A 25,764-nucleotide genomic window follows, 5' to 3' on the forward strand; every position below is an offset into this window, starting at 1 on the left:
TTAAATTCCAAAGAGAACTAATAAGGTTTTCTTTCTCAAACAGTAAGCCACATCAGTGCCATGCCTGAGACATGATAAATTGATTCATGGTAAGAGGCAGAATTAAAACATGATTCACTCACTGCAGTTAAAAATCAACATTTTTTTCTGATAATCTGGAAACTGCCATAGTTTCCCATGTTTTTAGGTTTAACTGTTGTTCCTTTTTTCACTCCAAAGATTCATAAGGCATTCAGTAGCCCTAACATTGTAATTAATCCCAAATCAATTTATTCCACTGTAATGCTGAATTTTGATTTAAATTTCTATAAGTATATCTATATCAGCAGTGACTATTTGGGTCTAGTAATGAATTCTAAATAATGAATATTGTAGTAATTGGGTTTTTAGGGGGTTTCACTAGAGTGATGAGAATCTCATTGACAGATAGATCTTATCCACACTGAATTCTGAAGAAGAAGCTTCAAAGCTCAGTGCTATTCCTTATTAGCTCACAATGAACTTTAAATCTTTCAACTGATCTACCAAGCAGTTACAGAATTACATAGAATCTTACAACTATGTTGTAAGCCCAAATCATGTGGAAATCATAAAGCAACTGCAGGAAAGGTCCTCGCAAGACTTCTCCGGAACCGTCATCTTCCTCTTGCCGAAGACATTTTTCCTGAATCTCAGTGTGGGTTTAGAACATCTAGAGGCACTAATGATATGATCTTCACTGCTCACCAGCTGCAGAAAAAATGCAGAGAACAACACACACCACAATACCTGGGGTTCACTGACCTCACAAAAGCTTTTGACTCCAGTAATAGGGAAGTGTTGTGGAAAATCCTTCTGAAGTATGGATGGCCACTGAAATTTGTCATGATTATTCATCTCTTTCATGATGACATGCAAGTGGTGATCCTTTGTAATGGACCTACTACATCTCCTTTTAATGTTAAGACAGGCATCAAGCAGGGCTCTGTCATTGCCCTGATACTCTTTGCTGGGATGCTCTATTTTGATCACTAAGAAGATCCTGGGAGGAGTGTAGCTAATCTACTGAATGGAGGCCACTTCTGATTCAGAATCAAAACATTGCTGACTTCAGTCATCAAGCTTCAATGTTCTGACGACGCTCTAGCATGTGCTTACTTGGCAATAGAACTTCATGTGATCATCAACCTCTTTGCTGAAGCGTATCAGAAAATGGGACTGACACTTAACATACAGAAGACAAAGGTCCTCTATCAATATGCTCCTGGTGCACAATTCCCAGCACCAGCAATATAGATCCTGTAAAGAATGTTCCATTTCTTAGAAGCTTCCTCTCCCAGACAGCTGGTATTGATAAAGAAATCCAGTACTGGCTCAAATGTGCAAGCTGAGCATTTGGTCGTCTGAGAAAGAGGGTGTTTGAAGATTACGACATCAGAACCAAAACCAAACTCATGGTCCATACAGCTGTTGTGATCCCTACCCTACTGTATGGGGCTGAAATGTGGACAACATACAGGAGACATCTTAAAGAACTGGAGAAGTATCATCAATGTTATATACTTAAGATTCTTCCAATCAAATGGAATGATAGATGCACTAACATCAGTGTCCTCTTGCAAGCCAATATTATGAGCATTGAGGTAATAATTATTTACCATCAACTATGCTGAGCGGGCTATGTTGTCTAGATGTCTGATTCCAGACTGCCAAAACAAGTCTCCTATTCTCAACTCAGCCAAGGTAAACGCGCTACAGGAGGGCAGAAAAAACACTACAGGGATGTCCTCAAAGGCTAGTATGAGGAAATGCAACATTGATATCAATTCATGGGAATGTATAACACAGGACCAACAACAGTGGAGGAACTACTTGAGGCAGGGAACTCAGCATTTTGAGAATCAGACTCTGTACTACATGTAATGGAAAAATGGAAGAGACAGAGCATGCTGTGGCTTGAATCAATATCCTAGGTTCAGAAACACACGTCTACAATGTGGCAGAGTGTCTGGCTCTAGATGAGGCCTTATCAGCCATCAGCAGACCCACAGATAATTTAAAATGGACGATCCATAAAAGACAATCATCCTGGACTTTGAGGGATTCCTGATGATGAGGAGGCCCAAATCTTGTAGCCCAACTAAGGGTTACAATTCATAATGCAATATAATCAGTGTGGTTCTGCAGTAAGCAGTGTGGTGGGTATATAGTACGTAGGCCCTCTGTGCACAGCAGAACAAAGCTTTGCAGGAGCTCTATGCACCCTACTGGAGAGAAGTTTGGGATATGGTCAGGGACAATGGATCTGCTTCTTGTGGCTCCGTATGTGTACCCTCATGATGGAGGCTTGGTTATCTCTGAGAGGATTTCTTATCCCTTCTCCTGCATACATCACCACCTCCAGCACATAGCACATTTACTTAATCTGAGTCCTGTGAAGAGGACTTTCCCAAACAATCAGAGAGAAAAATGAGCTATGTGTTAGGTCATCTGTGTACTATCTAGGATAATTCTCAATATTATTCAGTGCATTGGCCATTAAAGTTTTAAGTGACTCAAGCAGTTGTATTTCTGCCACTTTGAAAATTATTCGACGACCTAATAGATCTGATATTCATCCAAAATATCCTTTAAATTCATCCCATTTTTCTTAATCCTCTAGTTCTCAAAAGTGTTGGTCTGTGGGCCACTAGGGAGCTGCAATTCACTTCCAAATATTGCATGGAACAATACAAGAAGCAATGAAGAACATAGGAGGTGGATGTATAGCGGTAAGGCGAGAAAGAGGATGATGGACAGAAGGGAAAGGGATGAAATAGGGAGGAAATTTGTCCACTAGCCAACTGTGGCAATGATCTCTTTGTAAAGTACTCAAATATGGTAATAAAGTAGGCACAGTGCAAAAACTTAGATTGCAAATATTCTTATCCAGACCTGCCTCTTATATCTTAATTCCTGTACCCCCTGGTCATTCTGATTCCCAAACTGCTGCACTCCACTACATGCAAATACTCTGGCAAGAACATCTATCACCCTAAATATATCAACACTGCCTCTGAATCCTTGAGTCTTTGTTTTTCATTATCGCCTTTTTATACAGCTTCATGTCCTCTGCATCTATCTCTCTTACCTAGTCTTGTGTCATAGTGCCTTGCCTTTATGCCACCAGTCCACCAATGATGCCAGACTTGTTCACTTGTTTGTCAGCGTCTCATAAAATGACTTGGTATTTTTTACTTTTGCTGATATGGGCATAGGGCCACTACCTCTGTCCTTCAGATCTCCTCAAGATCTACTTTCGCCCTTATAAAAAATCAGCCAACCAGTGATATCTAGGTTGTGTGACAATGGGGATAGCTGACTTATTTATTTATTTAAGTAGGGGAGAAGGGTATTCAAATGATTTATAACCATCAAGTTGTGAAATAGCATCTTCTTGTTACCATTATCCTGCTTTTCCTCACTGCTTCCCCTCTTATTGTTTGTTACACTTGCTTGTTGCGTCTTTCTTCAGATTAACCCACAAGGTCTTCAGGGCAGGGAACCTGACTATGTGTTTGAACTGTACATAGCACAGTAGAGCATTTAATTTTTCATTGGTGTACACAGATTTATTTTATGTTTAATCTGTCAGTAGTCTTGCACACTCTGTGAGCCTTTCCATTACCTCCACCCCTTTCACTGCATATAAAACACCAGCTGGTCTAAGGAGGTCTTTTCAAGTTCTTATAGCTTTCACTTAAATCATATTTTTATTAATTATTCCTGATGTCTTATTCATCATAGTAATTTTTATTTTGCATCTCTCCCTGACAGTGGTACAGGGACTGAGTCTGCCTGTAGCTTACATATACACCTCTTGCATAAAAAACAATGTATTAATTTTATAAAATGCATACCCCTTTGGAGTAAGACAATATAAAAAGGCTTTGTTTTGTTATATTCCTGTTTATAGACTGAGTATCACAACACATAATTATTACCCTCTGCTATACCTCTCAGATTGCTATGATTTTAACAAAAATATTAGTAGATAGAAACAAGGCAAATGAAAAAGGAGCCACTGCAGTGTTTTCATCTTCTTCTCTAAATCTTGTGAGAGTATCTGGAGTCATATGGGGATTAGAACAATTTTGTATATCACGTGATATAATTTAAATTATATTTAGTACCAGCAAAGAGCTACAGCGTAGTAGTGAATGCAGCTAATGTTCCCTGTCATATAACAGAGAAATGAATACTCTGCCCTAATGAAGGCTAGTTAATCTAGTATCAGCAAAATATGAGTGCTGGTTTATGAAGCTCAAAGATGGGTGTAGCCTCCAAGTAATCAGAATTCACTGTTTAACATGAATCATTTACTTACTGTTTTATTTTACAATAAACAGAAAAGGGTTGACCCCCCCCCGTCCAGCTGTAGTGCAGGGGGCTCAGGGCAGGGGGTTGGGGCGATGCAGGAGCGGTTTGGGGTGCGGGCTCCGGTCTGGTGCCACTTACCTTGAGTGGCAGCGGAGTTAAGGCAGGCTCACTGCCTGCCCTGGCCCTGCGCTGCTCCCGGAAGCAGCTGGAACCACAACCATTTGGCCCCTCAGGGAGAGGGGGCAGAGGGCTCCGCATGCTGCCCTTGCTACAGGTACCTCCCCCGAAGCTCCCATTGGCTGTGATTCCCATTTCTGGCCAATGGGAGCTGAAGGAGGTGGTGCCTGCAGGCAAGGGTTGCACGTGGAGCCCTCTGTCCGTCCGTCCCCCCCCCCCCCCCGAGGCCACAGGGACGTGGTACTGGCCGCTTCCAGGAGCAGCGCGGGGCCAGGGCAGGCAGGGAGCTTGCCTTAGCCTCGTGATGACATGGGGGTGGCAGTTCTGAGGGCTGGATCCGGCCCACAGGCCATAGTTTGCCCACCCCTGCACTATCTCATAACTAGGTATATCGGATAGCTTCTGTTATCTTTAAAATAATTTTTGTCTGTTACATTCCAGTAAAATTCTTAAACCTTCCCCATTTATAAAAAAGTCTGTGTTGTAAATCCATTGAAAAATTATTCCAGTTGTAATCAGTAGATTCATACACTATCCATCAGTGCATACAGTAGGTAGCCATCAATGTGAGGGTGGATTACGTATCTCAGTCCTACTGAAAAGAATCAAGTTACAAAAATGAAAGCACAGCAAGATGATACATTTAACAAGGTGTAGCACACCGAGAGTGGGCAGCCACAATTTAACCCAAAGTACTTCACAGCACTGGCTCTGATTATTCTCAATCTAATACACAGCACGTTCTGATAACGTTATGATAAAGCATTAATACTAGAAATAGCAAAACTTCATCAAAATAAATGGAAAACTTATACAGTTTAGCTATTAACTGACTAGCACTTTAGAATTCCTTGGCTAGGTAGACAGATTACATATTCTTCACAATAACCCCTTCTCTGGGTTGCCATTCTAAATTTAATTTCAAGGGTTTCATAAAAATAAAAGGGGCATAAGCCTCAATAGTGTGAGCCCCTTTGAAGACAGAGCTCTTTGAAAAGTTTTTGACCTACTAAAATTTTCTCTTGGTTATAGAAAATTTTCATATTCACCTGAATAATCAGGGACTTCCAATTTACATTTCTTTACTTCTATTTACAATGTCTCTATTTTCTGTGGCCAACAACATATAACACAAAATAAAATATATACAATAAGTGAATACTGCCACCAAGGGCATCAATCTCTATGAGAATATTAGTTGCTGTCGATGATATTCAGATATTCTGGTATTTTAGTGTAGAAGAGAGTTCTGATTTTGGTCAAGATTGTTTGAATTTCAAATACTTTCTTAACACAGAATCCAGTCTGTTAATTTCAGTATAGTATTTGGTTTACAAATAAAGGGCTAGATTGTTAGAGCTCTTACCCGGGAATGCAGGACTTTAACCCTTACTGCCCTGCTCAGCCCAGTCCCGATTATGACTTGTGCTCACCTAATGCTCCCCTGCAAGTGAGTGAGTAAGGAGGAGACTCTGGCCTCTCTCTTTCCCAATGCCATGCCCACCCTCTAGCCAGAGGAGCTGGCTGGGTGCTCAGAGGGAAATAAAGAGCTCTAGAAGCAACTCACTCTCCTCTACATATCAAGAGAGGAATTCAGGAGGAATTGTAACAATTCGTTCACCACTCTGTTCCTGGGTGCAGCTATGCTTACTTAGCGCAGATGGTAAAGTTACATCTAGGCCAAAAAAGTCACCTGCCCTTTTACTTTTTCCTGTGATAATATGCTTATTATCTAGTTCCATAATTTTGTTTTCTAAATCAATTATTTCCCCGTGTACATGTGTGTAGTTATGATAGACAAATGTAGGGTTTTATTTTCTTAGGAGTATATTATATGTCAACTTAGGATATTACAAGCAGTGAGGATTCACACCCGAAATTTAAAAAGAAAAAATCAACTGCATGCATTTTCCTGGCTTATCTCACAATTCAGTCTTCAGGCATAAACTCTGTCTGTTTTAATTAATTCAAAATGTATGAGAACGTGAGTGTGGTCAGATAATTTTGGTTGTTGGATTTAGTGTTCAAGAAGGGGACCTGGCAAGCATTTGTAACTAGATGCATTTCAATCCTATTACTTAGCTGAAGTAAAGCAATTGCTGAGTCTGAAGGTGCGCTGAGAAATACAGGCTGTGGTTAATAAATGAAACACCAAAAATAGAAATTGAAATGTTGGTGGCACCACTCTGGAGTGGGGGTGGCGGAGAGAAGCAAAACTGGCATAGTTGAAAGTGGCAGTTGAAGTAGGGGGGAGAATGTATCATGGGGCAAAGTGTGGTACGAAGTGTAGGAGTTGGAACTCCTAGTTTCCATTCCAGATTTCATCACTAACAAGCTGTTTTGCCTTGCTCAGGTCCCTTAATATCTCTGAGCATTGGTGAACTCCTCTGTGAAATGTGCATACCTACCTCATTAGGAGTATTCTTCTGCTTTAGTAATCTCAGTAAAGAAAACTTAGTAAAGTCTTTTGAGATACTCTGATAAAAGGTAGTACATATTAGTAAAATGAAAATGGCAGTTAATGAATGATAGGATATTGGCTACATTCAGTAATAATGGGATATGCATATCCCACCCTTATAACAATGTATTATGAGTTTTAGAGATTAATTGAATAGATTCAGCTCCATATGGATACTTCAGAATTCAGGAATGTTTTGAGGCTCATAATAAGACAAGCATTTTGGCTTAATTTACCTACAAATTTTGGCGTAATCCTACCCCCCTTCAAAGTCAATGACAAAATTCCCAGAGACTCTATTCAAATTTTTGGGATGTTGCTTTTTTCATTCTTTTGCCACTGCAAGAAAGTACGGCATCTGAAAATAGGCATTTGCTGAATGACAGCACAGTGAGTAAAACTGATATCATTTGTAGAAATGTTTTCTCTAAGAAATAGTTTCCAGGGAAAGCATTAAGATTTTTTTCAACCACCTTTAGGATTCCATGGCTAGGTTTTTAGTACTTATCCCTGTACATTTTAATCAGGGATCATATCTAATCGGTTCATGTGAAGTACTCATCACGGTAGTGACCCCACCTAATACACCATTTAACATAACTGCACTAACTAGAGTTAGTACAAGTTGAGGAGCCAAAAATCAGACCCTTAGGTAAGTGGGTGCCACTCCATTAGAGTCACTGAGGTTAGATCCACTTACAGACAGTTTAAAACTTTTTAGATTTGCTCATAAAAATAATGATTCATGGTCATGGCAACTCATATAAACTTAATGACTCTTAGGTTATTTTCTTATTAGTCACTTTTATTACAATCATTTTAAAATCTAATGATTATTAAATTTCCAAATAATTTCAAAACTCTTGTTTTTCTATTAGGCACTTAGCTCATATTGTACTTAGAAGCAATTACAATAGACACACTATAAAGACTTTGGTCAAAGTTACTTCTTCTATTTTTATTTAATTATTTGTATAAAGTGTCATGTGAAATCTAATTCTAATGTGCTGTGCTGGAATATTTGCATAATCCAACTTGTTTCCTGCTCATTGGTGCCCCTGGGAAATAAGATACTTGATCTCAGTGGTGCCAAAATGTCATGAAATCTTAACTAGCTACACAAGAAGATAAAGGTTTAGACAGTCTACTGCCTGGTTGAGTTGAAGTAATTACATCCAGTTTTTCAGTCATGACTAGACTCATAGATCTTCCGTTCTGAAGACAAAAAGTTCTACCTCATTAGATGTAATAATTTGTAATTAATCATTTATAATTTGGCAAATAGATGCATTATTCAGTAATTAAATTGTTTCTTACAAATAAAGCACATAACAGAAAAATGCATACATGTTACCGGGAAGGTTAATAACGTAATCATCAATGAAGCAAAAAAGCTAGTCTAAACCCCATGCTAGTCTTCCAGAATTGTTTTTATTTTCTTCAATTAAAACCGTGACTGGAAATTCTGTTCAGTATGAATGATATTTTTTCCTGCATGCCCTCCCTATTACTAACCACTGTGTTATGTGACAGTCTGAACAAAGGGACAAAAGATCAATATGATTGGACACAAGGGACTAAATTAATCTGTGGTGAATTTACTTTTAATTAAATGGAGTTACACCAGTGATAAATTTGAGCCAAGGTTTGCTTTGAGCAGAGGATTGGACTAGATGACCTGCACTCTCTTCCAACCCTAATCTTCTATGATTCTGTGAAAAGCAGATCCTGGCTGTCTTCTGTCAAAGTAAGGATAACAGTCATAGGAAGGGGAAGTACACACATAATCACTATGATTAGGAAAGGTTGCATCGCCGGTGCCAACACTGTTCCTGTCTCCTCTGCCTGCACCTGTATCCAGACACACAACCTAACCATGGATTCCTCTACCCAGATCCTGGTGGGGATTTGCAGAGACTGTGACCTGCATTTCCCACTCTCAGAAAGCCAGGCTGGGGGGACCGTCTAGTGTGAAAGGTGTCTGCTGGGTGGAATCTGAAGATGCAAGTGGGAGAGCTACAGGAGGAGGTGGCTAGGCTAAGAAGCATCCATGCACATGAGGAATTCATTGAAAGTATTCATATGGAGATGTCCAAGGCTGAGGAAGCTATCCAGCTAGAGAGGACTGCTGTCACACCACTGGGGGAGGATGATAGAGCTCTAACACAGGGAGGACACTGGCTGCTGGTTATTTCTTCATAGAAGGCTGTGCTCCATCCCTACTCCCAACCCACCACCATAGCAATGACGATCCATTATGCAGACATGGCAATGAGGAATTGCCCCCAAAGGTAGAGGAAGAGAAGCCATGTACCCCCAAGGCTGGGAGGATTACAGCCACCACTCCCACAAGGAAATGTAGGATAGTGGTGGTTGGTGACTCTCTTCTGAGTGGGATGGAGGCACCCATCTTTTGGCCTGACATTGCATCCTGGGAGGTATGCTGCCTGCCAGGAGCCTGTATCTGAGATGTTACAGAGATATTGTTGAGGATTGTCATAAATATAAAGGGAAGGGTAAACCCCTTTGGAATCCCTCCTGGCCAGGGGAAAGCTCCTCTCACCTGTAAAGGGTTAAGAAGCTAAAGGTAACCTCGCTGGCACCTGACCAAAATGACCAATGAGGAGACAAGATACTTTCAAAAGCTGGGAGGAGGGAGAGAAACAAAGGGTCTGTGTGTCTGTCTATATGCTGGTTTCTGCCGGGGATAGACCAGGAATGGAGTCTTAGAACTTTTAGTAAGTAATCCAGCTAGGTATGTGTTAGATTATGATTTCTTTAAATGGCTGAGAAAAGAATTGTGCTGAATAGAATAACTATTTCTGTCTGTGTATCTTTTTTGTAACTTAAGGTTTTGCCTAGAGGGGTTCTCTATGTTTTTGAATCTAATTACCCTGTAAGATATCTACCATCCTGATTTTACAGGGGGGATTTCTTTATTTCTATTTACTTCTATTTTTATTAAAAGTCTTCTTGTAAGAAAACTGAATGCTTTTTCATTGTTCTCAGATCCAAGGGTTTGGGTCTGTGGTCACCTGTGCAAATTGGTGAGGCTTTTTACCAAACCTTGTCCAGGAAGTGGGGTGCAAGGTTTTGGGAAGTATTTTGGGGGGAAAGACGCGTCCAAACAGCTCTTCCCCAGTAACTAGGATTAGTTTGGTGGTGGTAGCGGCCAATCCAAGGACAAAGGGTGGAATATTGTACCTTGGGGAAGTTTTGACCTAAGCTGGTAAAGATAAGCTTAGGAGGTTTTTCATGCAGGTCCCCACATCTGTACCCTAGAGTTCAGAGTGGGGGAGGAACCTTGACAAGGATCATCCAGCTCTCTGGCTACTACCCCATACTACTCATCCATGTGGGCACTAGTGATACTGTGAGGTATGACCCTGAGTAGATCAGAAGGGACTACAGGGCTCTGGGAGTAAGGGTGGAAGGAGTTGGGGGTGCAGGCGGTGTTCTCTTTCAAGGTCAAGGCCCAGGCAGAGACAGATGCCTGGAGGTGAATGCCTGGCTGCAAGGATGGTGTCACCAGGAGGGCTTCCTTGACCACAGGATGTTGTTCTGAGAAGAACTGCTAAGCATAGGTGGGGTCCACCCATCAAGGAAGAAGAGCATATTTGAAGACAGACTGGCTAACCTAGTGATGGCTTTAAACTAGGTTTGATGGGAGCAGCAGACAAAGGGTTGGAATCTGAGGGGAGTACGGGTCGTTATAGCAGGGATAAGGGAGAGACGAGAGAATATAGGGAGGAATCAATCAGTATCTTAGATGTCTGTATACTAATCTGAGAAGTATGAGGAAGAAGCAGGAAGAATTAGAAATGCTAGTTAATAAACAACTATGACATAGTTGCAGTGCTTAATTTGTAATGAAAGAGGTGCCAGAGCTCAAGCAATTAGGTAGGTGCCAGGGCTCAAACAATGGGTGATGTTATGGTAGGGGTTTACTACAGACTACCTAACAAGGAAGGAGAGGTCGGTGAGGCTTTTTATAAACAACTAACAAAATCATCCAAAGCACAGAACTTGGTGGTGATGGGGGACTTCAAATACCCAGACATCTGTTGGGAAAATAACACAGCAGGGCACAGGCAATCCAGCAAGTTCTTGGAATGTATTGGAGACAATTTTTTATTTCAGAAAGTAGAGAAAGCCACTGAGGAAAAGGCTGTTCTAGATTTGATTTTGATAAATAGTGAGGAACTGGTTGAGAATTTGAAAGTGGAAGGCAGCTTGGATGAAAGTGATCATGAAATGGTAGAGTTCATGATTGTAAGAAATGGTAGGAGGGAAAACAGCACACTAAAAATAATGGATTTCAAGATGGCAGACTTGAGCAAAATCAGGGAGTTGTTAGGTAAGTTCCCATGGGAAGCAAATCTAAAGGGAAAAATAGTTCAGGAGAGTTTTTCAAAGAGACATTATTAAGGGCACAAGATCAAATTATCCCCACTGCGTAGGAAATATAGGAAGTTTGGCAAGAGACCATGCTGGCTTAACCAGGAGATCTTCAATGATCTTCCACTCTCCTCCATGCTGATTAGGCCTCAACTGACCACCTTGGGAGGGGTTACAAGTGCTTTGGAAGATAGGATTAAAATTCAAAATGATCTGGATAAATGGTCTGAAGTAAATGGGATGAAATTCAATAAGGGCAAATGCAGAGTACTCCACTTAGAAAGGAACAATCAGTTGCGCACATACAAAATGGGAAATGACTGCCTAGGAAGAAGTGCTGCAAAAAGGGATCTGCGGGTCATAGTGGATCACAAGCTAACAACCTTTTATGTACTTGATCTCAAAGTTCTAGAACACATGACCTGTGAGTGAAGATTGGGGAAAAAACTGGATTTGCTTAGTGTGGAGAAGAGAAGACTGAGAGGGCACCTAGTTCTGGTAGCTTGGGTTTACTTCTAAGTGAACATGACTGCTCCTCTTATATTATTTACTACATGATAAAAGATTTCTAGGAGTTGACAGATTAAGTGAAGTGAATATGTATAGCTTGGAAATAAACAGATTAAAATGTGACATAACCGTCCGCAAATATCTGAAAGGTGTCAACATCAAAAGTGAAAGAAACTGTTCAAAGTAGTGCCAGTAGGGATAATTACAGTTTGAAATAGCATGAAGGAAAACTTAGATATTGCAGCCCTGATCTCGAGAGGTGATGAGCACCTTCTGTCTATTGACTTCTTGGCTTCAGGAATGTTGTTGTTCTTAATAGTAAGAAGAGTGACTATAAAGAACGGGCTACTGAATTCAGTTGAAGATACTCCATCACTGGAGATATCCGAAGGTAATATAGATGAAGCACTTCTCAAATATCCAGAACTGACAGTCCTGCCCAGTACAGTATACAAAGGCGCAACTACCTACTCCACCTGTGTCACCTTGATAGCAATGATTCTATATCAAGATAGTCTTTTTTGTTTTCTTTTAAAACTTGTAACTGCTGCTTTTGCAGTATGTGCATGTGCACATCATGGAAACATTTTTGTGGGCAGTTAGAATTTGGTCTCTACGATGGAGTGAAGGACTAGCAGCAATTTTTCAGTTCAGTTACAGTTAAATCAGGTCCATTAACATGTTAACACTGAAGGCACTGTTGGCCCCACAGCATTTTAAAAAACACCACTCCCATAAAATCAAAAGGAACTGGAAAAGGAAAATATATTAAGGTAACAGTAAGTTTGCTTTGATAACAAAATCAAGAACATTCAGAGCTGAGTCTGCAAGGTTATCCCTAATCTTTAATCTCATTAATCAGTTCTGCAGCGCTTGATAGACACTCAGTAATCTAGAGTGTCATAAATTCTGACATTCCAAAGTCTGGGGTTTCACTCTGATCAGTGTTAGTTTCATAAACACAATTTACTTATTGAATATGTTTGGTAGAATCATATAAAGAAATAGTGACTGAAGAAAATCATGGGACAGTATCAGTTTGAATGCAAAGCAAATGTGAAAAAAACATTAAGACTGAAATGTTTAACCAGCTTCTTCCAAAGAAAGTTTATTGTCTTCCAATAATGACATTTTTGTTGTAGAATGAAGCCCTGACCCTTTGGTGATTCACCAGCACAGATTGTGACGCCCTCACAATGTCCCATTCACATCCCTGGGACTCTGCAGGGACATAAAGGTCTGCACTTGTGGCTCACGCTAGGCATAGTAAATTTCTTACATGGATAAAATTTTCCCCTCCATGTATACAAAGTGACAGTGTAAATTGTTCTACTCTTAACTTCTATTTTACACGGGGGAAATGTCTTTCAAAAATGTATCATTTATGAAATATTGCAAAAATATATGTTTTAATTTCATTCCTATTCAAACAATTTTTATCAAAGCATTCCAAATCTTCACTGTATTGACTAACGGAAGACTTCTATAGTACTATTAGTCATACACATGCTACCAGTACTGTTATAAACTTTTTTGTGGCTTTTGCTGCTATTGATAGTTCAAAACTATTGATTAAGTTGAAATCTCTGGCTTTGGAACTCTAATTTGGAATAATTTGCCTTACTTGTTTGGGAAATAAGAATTTGTTTAAGGAATCGGACAAAATTATCAGTTGATTGCAGTTATGAGAAGAATTCCTCAGTGCTCTGTACTATTCTTTTATTTGTCATTGTCCTTATAAATATATGTACTGTAAGTAGTCAGCTATTCATCCATGTGCGGAGGACAAAGCAGCCTTACTTTAACTGATATTTTGATAATATTCAGAATCTGTGTAGGAACAAGTACTTTCAAACAGAAAAAAGTTTCAGTGTTTAGCTCTTACTGGACATTAGCATCACAGTGGCTTCCTGAGGGCTTTTGTTGGTTACATTTAAAGATCTGAGGCACCAACTAATTATTAAAAAGCACTTAAAATTAGGGCTGTCAAGCGATTGAAAAAAATTTATTGCGCGATTCATCATGCTGTTAAACAATAATAGAATACCATTTATTTAAATATTTTTGGATGTTGTATACATTTTCAAATATATTGATTTCAATTACAACACAGACTACAAAGTGTACAGTGCTCACTTTATATTTATGTTTGATAAATATCTGCACTATAAAAAACAAAAGAAATAGTATTTTTCAATTCACTTAATACAAGTACTGTAGTGCAATCTCGTTATCATGAAACTTGAACATACAAATGTAGAATTATGTAAAAAAAATAGAACAATGTAAAAGTTTAGAGCCTACAACTCCACTCAGTCCTACTTCAGCCAATTGCTCAGACAAACAAGTGTGTTTACATTTGCAGGAGATAATGCTGCCCACTTCTTGTTTACAATGTTGCCTGAAAGTGAGAACAGGCATTCACATGGCACTGTTGTAACTGGTGTTGCAAGATATTTATGTGCCAGATGCGATAAAGATTCACATGTCCCTTCATGCTTCAACCACCATTCCATGTGTCCATGCTGATGATGGGTTCTGCTTGATAACAACCCAAAGCAGTGTGGACCGACACATGTTGATTTTCATTATCCAAGTCAGATGCCACCAGCAGAAGGTTGATTTTCTTTTTTGAGGTTTGGATTCTGTAGTTTCCGCATCAGAGTGTTGCTCTTTTAAGGCTTCTGAAAGCATGTCCCACACCTCATCCCTCTCAGATTTTGGATGACACTTCAGATTCTTAAACCTTGGGTCAAGTGTTGTAGCTATTATTAGAAATCTCACATTGGTACCTTCTTTGCATTTTGTCAAATCTGCTTTGAAAGTGTACTTAAAACAAACGTGCTGGGTCACCATCCGAGACTGCTATAACATGAAATATATGACAGAATGTGGGTAAAACACACTAGGAGATATACAATTTTCCGCCAAGGAGTTCAGTCACAAATTTAATTAATGCATTATTTTTTTAATGGACATCATCAGCATGGAAGCATGTCCTCTGCAATGGTGGCCAAAGCATGAAGGGGCATACAAATGTTTAGCACATCCGGCACGTAAATACCTTGCAATGCCAGCTACAAAAGTGCCATGTGAACACCTGTTCTCTTGTTCAGGTGACGTAAATAAGAAGCAGGCAGTAGTATCTTCCATAACTTGTTTGTCTTAGTGATTGGCTGAACAAGAAGTAGGACTGAGTGGATTTGTAAGCTCTAAAATTTTACACTGTTTTATTTTTGAGAGCAGTTATGTAACAAAAAAATCTACATTTGTAAGTTACACTTTCACGATAAAGAGATTGCACTACTGTACTTATAAGAGGTGAATTGAAAAATACTATTTATTGTTTATCATTTTTACAGTTGCAAATATTTGTAATAAAAATCAGAACATAAGTGAGCATTGCATGCTTTGTATTCTGTGATGTAATAGCAATAAATATATTTGAAAATGTAGAAAAACATGCAAAAATATTGAATAAATTTCAATTGGTATTCTATTGTTTAACAGTGAAATTAATCATGATTACATTTTTTTAGTTAATTGCATGAGTTAACTCTAATTAATCGACAGCCCTACTTAAAATATAAATTCACATTTAAACTGGTTTCTTTACCAAAAAGTTTTTTTCCTTTCTCATTCACTGATTTGTTATTTAATGAACTCTGAGATCATAAGATATCATATTGCTTTTGGCTTCAGTTTCAAAGAAAGGTGGTCTCTCTGGATCAGCTTCCTAACTTGGACTTTGCATCACAGTGTGATCAGTTGTCCTTTTGGGTCTGTGGTTACGTCACAAGGTACTTTTCTTTTGCTCCATCCAATGGAACGGAAATAGCAATCCTATAAATATGGGTTGCCACTGTGGAGAAAGGCAAACTGGTAGCTGAAGTAGGCCTGTGTTGTTAGAGTATTATAGCTCCTTCCTACCCAGCTTGAAAAATGGAGTTTGATATATTCCTTGGAATGGTAAGTGAATTGAAACTCTGCCTAAGGGGATGTTTACATGGGTTGAACCTCAATACTATAGATATATTTCTGTTAATCTCAGTTCCTTGATACAGACCCTTACAGCTGACTGATCTTAAGAATCAATCTTCAGCTATTGTTTTGGGAGAGGGCATTGTCTCTGTCACAGGATGGGTGATCCCTTTAAAGGGAGATGGACCTGAATCGACCTCTGAGAAACTTACCACATCTCCCCAGGTGGGGAGAATGAGTAGTAATGAATAAGGCTACGTTTATGTCACAGAGGTCATGGAAGTCACAGAATCCATTTTCTCTTTGGGAAAAGTGGTCACTCTGCAGCTCCCAGCTGGGTGCAGCTTCCAGCTGCCATGGGCAGAGGGGGAACCCCACAGCTCCCAGCCACCATGGTGGTGTGGGGAATCCATAGAGCCGCAGCAGCAGCAAAAGTCACAGACAGGTCACAGCTTATATGAACTTTTGTTTATTGCCCATGACCTGTCCGGATTTTCTACACTGCTTCAGAATTTCTCTTGCAATATTAAACCCAAAGAAGGGGTGAGGTTGTGGAAGACTTTTAGATTGTGTTGGTTTGCGACAGTTTTGGTTATGGATATTAGTTTAAATTTTATATGAATTTTATTTAACTCTGTATATGTGCTCAGATAGGCAATGTTGTGTATTTGACCTGAGTGGTTAACCAATATTGGTGGCTCTGTAGAGTTATTTCTGACAGGATGAGCTATTGGGGAGACAAGGAATCAGAAAAACTTTTGATGTAATCTTTGTTGTTTACAAAAAATGCACATGAAGTCCTGTTTCCCTGAACCCCATAGAAACATATAAACAGCAGGCATTTTCCTTGCTCAGACATCCCTAAATCTGCCACTCCAGTGACCTCTGTGCCCAAGAAGCTCTGTCTCTCTGCTTCCTTGAAGGGTCATGCTCACAACTACATCTCTTGGCATTTTGCCTACAATTAGTATCCTAGCCCCAGTTAATGTAATCAACCTGGGTTAGCCCTACTTAAGCCATGCAATTTAGTCCCTCAGGTAATGAAGCTGTTTAACTAAAGGGGTTTCATTGCTCGTTCAATTGAGTTTGAGAGTGCCTGGCACACCCGTTGGCTTTAACATGGTCGGTATAGTCTTTGTTTCAGCATAACAGGCATATTTTAAGTAAATAGAAATATTAAAACACAGAATACTCTCTGCATGATATATTGTTGTTTCCTGTGAATAGCAAAGAGAAATTCTGAAGTAGTGTAGAGTATTGCCTGATGTGGTTTATTTGCAGCTCAAATGTGTATAAGTAACACAACTGTGAAACGGTATGCTTACTCCCTGTGACTTTAGAAAGGAAAAAGTCTATTCTAAACAATTGCTGAGTTGCAAATGTTATTTAATCTCTCTTGCGTCTGTAGACATATAAAAAGAATATCTGAATTTCTGTCAGTGGAGGACATTATTTTAAAATAATGCAAAAAAAATTAACCTATATTTTGAAACAAAACGTTTTGAATAAAAATCACATCTTTCTATGACAGAATATCCTGGGCCAGTGATAGAAGTAGGCCACACAATCCTCACAGTTCTACTGTTGGTTGTGATAGAAGAAAGTTTTAAAAGACTGTAAATGGCATGGCTGTTTCACACTAAATAGTTTGTCCAGTGTGCAGACTACTTTACTGAGGAATTTGTTTTGCTTATTATTTTGGGGGACAATAAAGATAACACAGGCATATGCAAATTTTCAGTTAGCTATTTGTTATGTACTGATAAATTTTAGCTATACATTCTAGAGTAATTTATGCAAGATTGACTACTAATTGCAATATTCAGGCTACATGTCTTCACATATATGACTTGAAGAAAATCTAAAGGGCATATTGCAACAAGCATATTAACAATGGACAAAGAACTTTGTAGGTCAAATTCTCCTTATAAATTCTTGTGTGTGCGCTACTTCAATGGAATTCAAAGGGATTTGTACGTATGGTTCAGAGAACAGTTAACCCTCCTGAAATGAGAGGTAGCACTTCTATGTGACTCCACATCCTTAGTGACTGATTTTCTCTTGTTGATTTCAGTGGGAACAGGACTATGCCTAGGTGTGTAATTAACATAAAGCTATGTATATGTGACAATGGAACACAGAAAGATAAAGAGATTATTGCGGATATGCATTTGGCGCTCATCACCATAGTGTCTGAGGACCTGTTTTGTATCTGGGTGAATCTTAAATGGTTGTAACATGCTGACAGTTGGAGCCTTCAGGAAGCACTCATTGACTTGTCCACCTCGCAGTGGGTGGGTGGGGGTAGAGAGAAGAGAAGAGATTACCAAAAATGAATTTGTGTTACTGGACTTTGATGGGTATTTTAACACAGTCTTATAATTTAATTGGTGAAGTAAACTGAAGTAATTTCGTTATAATGTTAAAAATTGCATTTATACTGTTCCCTTAGGCAACAATTAAAAATGTTTACTAGTCTATAACTATAAAAAATGACCTCAAACATGATTAAACCAAGACCACTTAAAACTGTTCTGTTTTATTAGAGGCTATTTGTTCAAAAACAGATATTTCCTTGTGATGTTATATTATCTATCCTCATGCTAACCTGATTGCACACTGTTGTTATTAACATACTTTTCCTTACAATAGGTATAAACCAAGTTTTATCCTAGTTTAGAAAGCAGCAAAACTGAATTGAGATAAATGATTTAGCTGGGCTTTTTCATTACCCTACATGTAAAGATAGAGCTGTATGTGATGTAGAATCAATGGCAATAAATATTCAAACAGTGTGATATGTTTTATGATCAAGGTATCTGCACTCTTTAAAGCTGTGAGCCGCAGAACCTTGCAGGGTATTGTATTCCTGTTGCATCAAGTTGTCCATAAACTATTAGAGCCTTTTCTCATTAGGAGTGAAATTCACCTCTGTGCAGTAGGCCAGCACAAGGCCTACTGAACATACATTAGTCCCATGTAAGAGAGACTTAAATGATACATAGGGCATGTGCCAGCTCTCAGCACAGGGATGATGTTCCTCCTCTCAGTATAAAACCACTTCAGGTCTAGAGATCTGTTCTCACACAGTGAACCCCCATACATTTACATGAACCCAATGACATGATTTCTTTGGCCAAGATTTTTGCACATTGGTGACTCTTAACACTTTGCATGAGGGAACAGATTCAAACATTTTGTACTATCAAAGAAGATAGCTATTAAAGCTAGTTTACAAAATGTATTATTTGACCATCTTTTCACATTTGAATACCGGTTGCTTTTGATTCTCTATTACGTATGATAATTGCTTTTCTTGTCCTGTAGGATAGTGTCCAAATGGCCTGGTGGACATCAAAAGTTTCAGATATCCAGGCATTCCGATGAACAGCACTGATTAACTAATGTAGGGCTACATGAGGGATGCACTGATGGATTCAGATAACGAGGATTTTCAGATAAAAGAATTTGGGATAACTGGAATTATACTATATTTACCTAAGTTACATCTGGCCACTTTATGTACTGGTATAAGACTTTGTCACATCATGTAAGCAACTGAACAGAGTGGGCACATATAATAGAACAAAAGAAACCATTGAGAAGACTCTTTATGCCATCTCACCACAGCTTTCTTTAAAGCCATCTGGCTGTAAAATGTAGCTCCCGGAAATTCTGAAAAACAATGCATTTGGTTATAATTGGGTCACTTAAATATTTCAGTTAAAATGTTCTTTTTAGTTACTCAGTTACAGTCCTGAGAGATTGCAGCCGCAGATACTTAAGGGGAAAATTCACTAATGAACTTTTAGCCCATAATTCTTCAGCATCCATCAGTAGCTATAGTCCAATCAAGTTGGTAAAACTTTTTCCTTAGTCATAGGCAATAAACATTGGTTAATTGTAGCCTAAAGCAATGAAAGAAATATCATTTTTTTCCAAGTGTTGCAAAACAGATTACTTTAAGCAATTAGATTAAATGCATGCTTGCCAAGATACCTATCAGATGACAGTCTTACATATTCTTTTATCATAGTCTTTCTGCCAGTACAAATTAGTGAATACTGCACGTAGTCTTTTAGGTCTCTGCTTATCTGCAGGTCAGTTTGCTACCTGTGAACTGTCTCCTGTGAGAAGATAGAACTCCCTCATAGTTACGTGGATTACTTTCATGCAGGAACTTTTACTTTGGGTTTTTATTTAAAAACAAATAAAAATTAAGCTAGCCAGTAAACAACAAATTCAGAACCACAAACATCAGTTGATTTCTCTCTGTCCCTTAGGACACTGTCTGCTCGGAACCACTCTGTATGTGAAGCTTGGTTCAGTTTCTCTCACATGCAAACCCTTAATTTGTTTTCAGTGTTTCACGTTTTAAAAAAAAAGTGAAGATTTTTCTGCTCTTCTGTTGATGTTTATGAAGTTATTTTCAACAGAAGAGAAGAGGCCTACATATGCCTAAACCAGGGAAAGGCGTCAACACATTCCTCAAACCTCTGGCAGGCGGATTCCAAAAGGGGACAGGACCATTGTCCTATCTTTTCCTCACCCTCTTTGGCATGGCAGCATCTGTCTCTTTAGTAGTTTCTAGAGACAGATGTGTTGCTGATTTGCATTACTCCAACAGTGACACCCAACCAGGTAGCTGGACACCTACTTAAAGTGGCCAGAGCGCCTTTGGAAAAACAGGTGCGAAGACAAGTGAGGAATGAATGGTGTATGTTTAAACTTGTACACCAGATCAGAAGCTGCCCAGAACCATTCACTGTAAGAGAGCTGGAACAGACACTGGGTAGCATCAAGTGTGGAACCGCTGTGGGCTATGACAACATATTTCCAGAATTCCTGAAAAACCTTAGGCCCCGTGCTCGGCTTTGGCTTGTGAAATTCTTCACCAGAGTCATCAGTGAAGGCAGGCTACCGAAGATACGGCACACCGCAAAAATCATTGGCCTCCTAAAGCCTGGAAAGGACCCAAGTCAAGCATCAAGCTATCATCCCATACTATTGCTGTCAGTGTGCTTCAAGGCAGTGGAACAGCACATATTACCCGACGCGGAGAGAATTTTGAGCCTTGACCAAGTTGGCTTTCGCCGAGGACATAGTACATGTGACCATTTGTTGAAAATGACTTCCAGAGAAACTTGAAAACAGGCGCTGTTTTCATTAATCTAACAGCGGCATATGATGTGGTATGGCACACTGGCCTGCTCATGAAGGTATCACGGGTTCTGCTACCTCGGGTCACAGGCATCGTTGAACTGTTCGTCTGCAATAGGCAGTTAGAATCCATATGGGGGAGAAGACGAGTGCTTGGAGACAGAGCAATGGATTACCCCAGCGCTCTGTGCTTTCTCCAACCTTGTTCAACCTTTACATCAATGACCTGCCAATAACAGAGTCACAAAAGTTCATTTACGCAGACAACATCTATTGCAGTACCGAGGCCCGGACATTTAATCAGCTTGATGCCATCTTAAACTGGGACATGATAAAGTTAGTTGACAACCTTAGAGGTTTTTAAGGTCCTTCCTTAGAGGTTTTTAAGGTCAGGCTTGACAAAGCCCTGGCTGGGATGATTTAACTGGGAATTGGTCCTGCTTCGAGCAGGGTGTTGGACTAGATGACCTTCTGGGGTCCCTTCCAACCCTGATATTCTATGATTCTATGATTCTATGACTACTGTAAGACTTGGCGCCTCCAGCCAAGCATCATAAAAACAGTCTCCAGTTTGTTCCATCTTCATTATGCCAGCACAACCCAAGAACTGAATGTTTATCTGAATCATCAGAAGGTGAAGCATGAAGTAGAACCAGTCTATCTAGGTGTGACCTTAGACTGCACACTGAGTTACCATGGCCACCTGAAGAAAACATCAGCTAAAGTTAAGACGTGTAACAATCTTCTTAGTAAACTGGCAGGTTTGACATGGGGTGCCCATGCTTCAACTTTGCGGACATCAGCTCTTGCTACCTCGTATTTGGCGGCAGAGTACTGCGTACCAATGTGGAGTCGATTGGCACACATCAAACTTGTGGATACGCAGTTACATGCTGCCATGCGTATTGTCTCCATCACCCTGTGTCTGACTCCACTCCCATGGCTTCCAGTTCTGAGCGATATTGCTCCTCCTCATGTCAGACACGAGGTTGCCACTGGCAAGTTACTAGAGAAAATATGCGCCAACTGAAGCCTGCCACTGCACAATGACCTTTTTAAACCACCAGCTGCACATTTGCCATCACATCAGCCATTATGGTCTCATCCGCAATGCCAGGTTGTTAGGGTGGAAACACTCTGGCGAGCGGAATGGATGTCTGTTATAATCCCCAACCAGTCCCTCGTTGCTGACCCCACAATCTGCCCGCCTGGTTTTGACCTGCCCTATCGCCAATGTTCCCTATTGAACAGATTCTGGACCAGACAAAGTCTCTGTGCAGCCAACCAGTATCACTGGGACTTTTGTGACAGCCCTTTGTGCAGCTGTGGTGCAATACAGACGATGACGCACATTGTCGCTGAATGCCTGCTGACTGGGTTCAGCGGTGGCCTAGAAGAACTGAAGATGCCAACACTTGGTTAGATGACTATGCACACGCTAAATAAAATAAATACGTAAATTACTCCAGCATGTCAGTTAGGACTTATCGACACTTAGAAGGCTGCCAAGGTGGAGATGCTACCTACACCGATGGGAGGGCTTCTGTCGCTGGCATAGGTACTCCATCTTGCTGAGAGGCAGTAGCTATGTCAATGGGAGATGCCCTCCCATCAACCTAGTGCTGTCTACACTAGGAGTTAGGGGTATAACTATGTCATTCAGGGATTAGTAATATTGACATAATTGCTAGTGTAGGCCAAGCCTGAGTTAGGCTTGTATAGATGACTCATTTTTGATGACACACAAACTTGTGTGTTTGTAATTTACGAGTTGGTGACTCACAAAAGCTCCATACAAGTCCTCTTCCAAAAATAATGCTGTAATATCTGTGCTGTTTCTAGTCATCAGTGTACATAGACAGTAACCCTTGAGCTGTTCCTACTTTGCATCTCACTAAGGTGTCTCTTTCATAGTGAATTACATATAATTTTAACTGCATCATCAAAGCCCACAGTTTGGGTTTGTTGTCAATTATCTCTTTTGTAAAGAGATATTTACATTTTATGTAATTTGTTAACTACACTAAACAAAAGGTCAGCAGAGCTAAACAACCATGATGTTTACAGTAATCATAGATCTAATTTCCAGTGCTGCTGTATTCATTTTCCATATATTGCTGACAAACACCCATCTACTAATGAGTTCCCTAGCTAACATGAGATAAAAAGAAGCTGAAGATGAAGGTCCTGTTGTTCGGATTGTTCTTTGGCTGTGCCTCCATAGATAATGAACAACTGCAGAATAAAGGACACAGATGGGCCATGTATTCGACATAATTAACACTCTTCTAAAATGTGTTTCGCGATCTGTTGTGTGATGTGATTCTTTCCCATGGTAAATTCATAATAAAAATTGAAAGGCCCTGGGATAAAAAGAAAGCAGGTCATCAATCTAATTTATATACATGAGACATAATTAGAAAGAAAATCACTGTGTATAAATAATATATCTTACCTGAGTGGAAGATGTTTATGGTTGAAGATTTGTTGTGCAGCAGGACTTAGATATCATGCTTTCTTTTTCCTCATTTTAATAAAAAGCTGAAATGACCATGAAAAGAACTAAAACAAAACTGGCAGAATAATATTAGTATGATGCACTGAAGCATACCTGTTTGCATTATTATAATTAATTTGAAAATGAAAGATATGTTTCCAGGAAAGACTGTTAATCAGCAAAACGGGATGGATTTGGTAAGGCTTTGTCAAAGATTATATTCTGACAATAGTGTGTGCGTTTTTTTTAACCTTTCAAAGCCTTCATTTAACTTTATTTCTCATTTTTGAGTGTTGTCCTTTGTTGCTGTCTAAAACAAGGACGTTTGCTCATGTCTGTGTATCTTACCCAAAACTAGCCATTCCTACTGTTTGTAATAATAGTGTAAAATAGCAATTAACAGAGTTGCAAAATATGTTGGTAGATTTAGAATGTAATTATGTTCACAGATTACTGCAAGTAAAAAAAAAAGTCAAATCAAACCACCATGGGAATCAGTTGCAATGACTGATATGAAAATGTAGTTGTTGAATATATAGACTGTTCCTTACACTCAATTCTCCTTATTTCTCCTAAATCTCCTGATTAAAACTGTATTGTGGTTGAAAACTGATTTTTATTTCAAATTTTCAGGTATGTGAATTGGGATGATGTCAGGAATTGGGTTGACATTAGCAGCAAAAAATGAGAGGAGGAACCCCATTTTTAAACACTTGATTATAACAGGAGCCAATACAAACATTTTGAGATTAGCAAAAGCTCAGTACATAAAAGTGGATTACCATATAGTACTGTACAGTGCATAAAAGTGAATATTACAAAACAACATTTAGCCATTGTTGAACAGATAAACTATTTTCCCCACCTTTCTGGGTCCCAGAAAATTCTTTGCTTTACTATGCCCAGCCCCCTGGTATACAGCCTGGAACTGTGGGGCCACTGTGCCCCTTATCTCTCCAGCCTAGGCTGTGTCTCTCTCAATGCTTTGCTAGTGACAAGCAACAAACTCCTCCAGTTGCTGTTATCACGTGGCCACTGGCATACAGAGACAGAGCCAACAAAGTTGTATGAATGCTCTTTAAGCCACTGATGAACTGTACAGAAGCAAATGCGAGCAAATTCCTCACAGTTCCCAGCCTTGCACCCCAGAGATGTACTTTCTTACACTGTTCAAGACCGTCTCTTGAACAATGCAAGCTCATTAGTTTGCTGCTTCACAGTGGAATGCACCAGCCTTTGTAATCTGAGCAAATTCCCCAAGAATTTTAGACAAACTCACTGGTAGAGATAAAACATTAAAATAAGTTTACTGACTACAGAAAGATAGATTATAAGTGGTCATAAGTGTTAGGCATAAAGGTCAGCGATGGTTACATAAGAAATAAAAAGTAAGCACACATTCTACATCCTAAACTTTATCAGACTCATTAAGCTTCTCTCACCCCACTGGATGTTGCAGGCAGGTTACTGTTCTTAATACACAGGCTGAATTCCCTTTGCAGCTTGGGACCAATCTCATGAGTTCAAAATCTCTGTCTTCCTAGTGTTCTTGTTGCCTTCAGAGTAGACGGGGCAGGTGATCTCATGATGCCACTGTCCTCTATTTTGTACTCTCAATTCATGTATCTGGAAAAATACTGGCCCAGGCATGTCCTGGTGGGCTTTGGTGAGTCAGAGTTGAGCAATCCCCATGGTGTGGTGCTTGCATAACTGTCTCTTATTGAATTGTAAATCTCTTGTTTACAGTTCCCCTGCTGGTCAATGGCTGATAATGGTTGTTTAACACCCACCTGGGTATAGGTCACCTCCTTTGTAGCCACTGGTGAGCTAGATGTGGGCATCTCCTAAACTCACAACATATTTCAATAATAATCATATAGCAAAATCTCATAACTCCATATATAATGATGATCTGCATTTTTTCCACAGAACAATGAGTTTCAGCAGATCATGACCTTTTACTGATACCTTACAAGGCATTCTTTGTACAAAATATAACCATACACTAGTATTGGGGTTACAGGGTGCTATTTTGAGGTACCCTATGTCATGTTTACAAATAAACATTTAATATGTATGGGCTGACTGAATTGTGGCTAGTTTTCTTCCATGAACATATAAGTGGCCATGCCCTTTAGCAGCCTTGAGTCAATTTTGCATCTTTTAGTTTTTGCCATGCTTCTCTTTTTATACTTCCTCTAACTGGTTTTCCATGTTTGGGATCTCTTTTGGCTCATACGCA

General features: G+C 39.5%; 1 protein-coding gene across 3 annotated transcripts in view; it reads left to right on the forward strand.

Moving 5' to 3' along the window:
• KCNJ3 (potassium inwardly rectifying channel subfamily J member 3) overlaps positions 1–25,764 on the forward strand; it is a 198,984-nt gene that overhangs the window by 166,684 nt on the left and 6,536 nt on the right. Inside the window, exon 3 of one of the 3 annotated variants that reach the window (XM_073305510.1) lies at positions 13,027–13,099. The exons of the other annotated variants lie outside the window; for them this stretch is intronic. Coding sequence (XP_073161611.1) covers positions 13,027–13,031 — 5 coding nt within the window. The 3' untranslated portion in view covers positions 13,032–13,099. Of the gene's footprint in view, positions 1–13,026; positions 13,100–25,764 lie in introns of those variants that run through there. 3 annotated transcript variants of the gene reach the window in all.

The sequence above is a fragment of the Lepidochelys kempii genome, chromosome 11, assembly GCF_965140265.1.
Source record: "Lepidochelys kempii isolate rLepKem1 chromosome 11, rLepKem1.hap2, whole genome shotgun sequence".
Taxonomy (NCBI): domain Eukaryota; kingdom Metazoa; phylum Chordata; order Testudines; family Cheloniidae; genus Lepidochelys; species Lepidochelys kempii.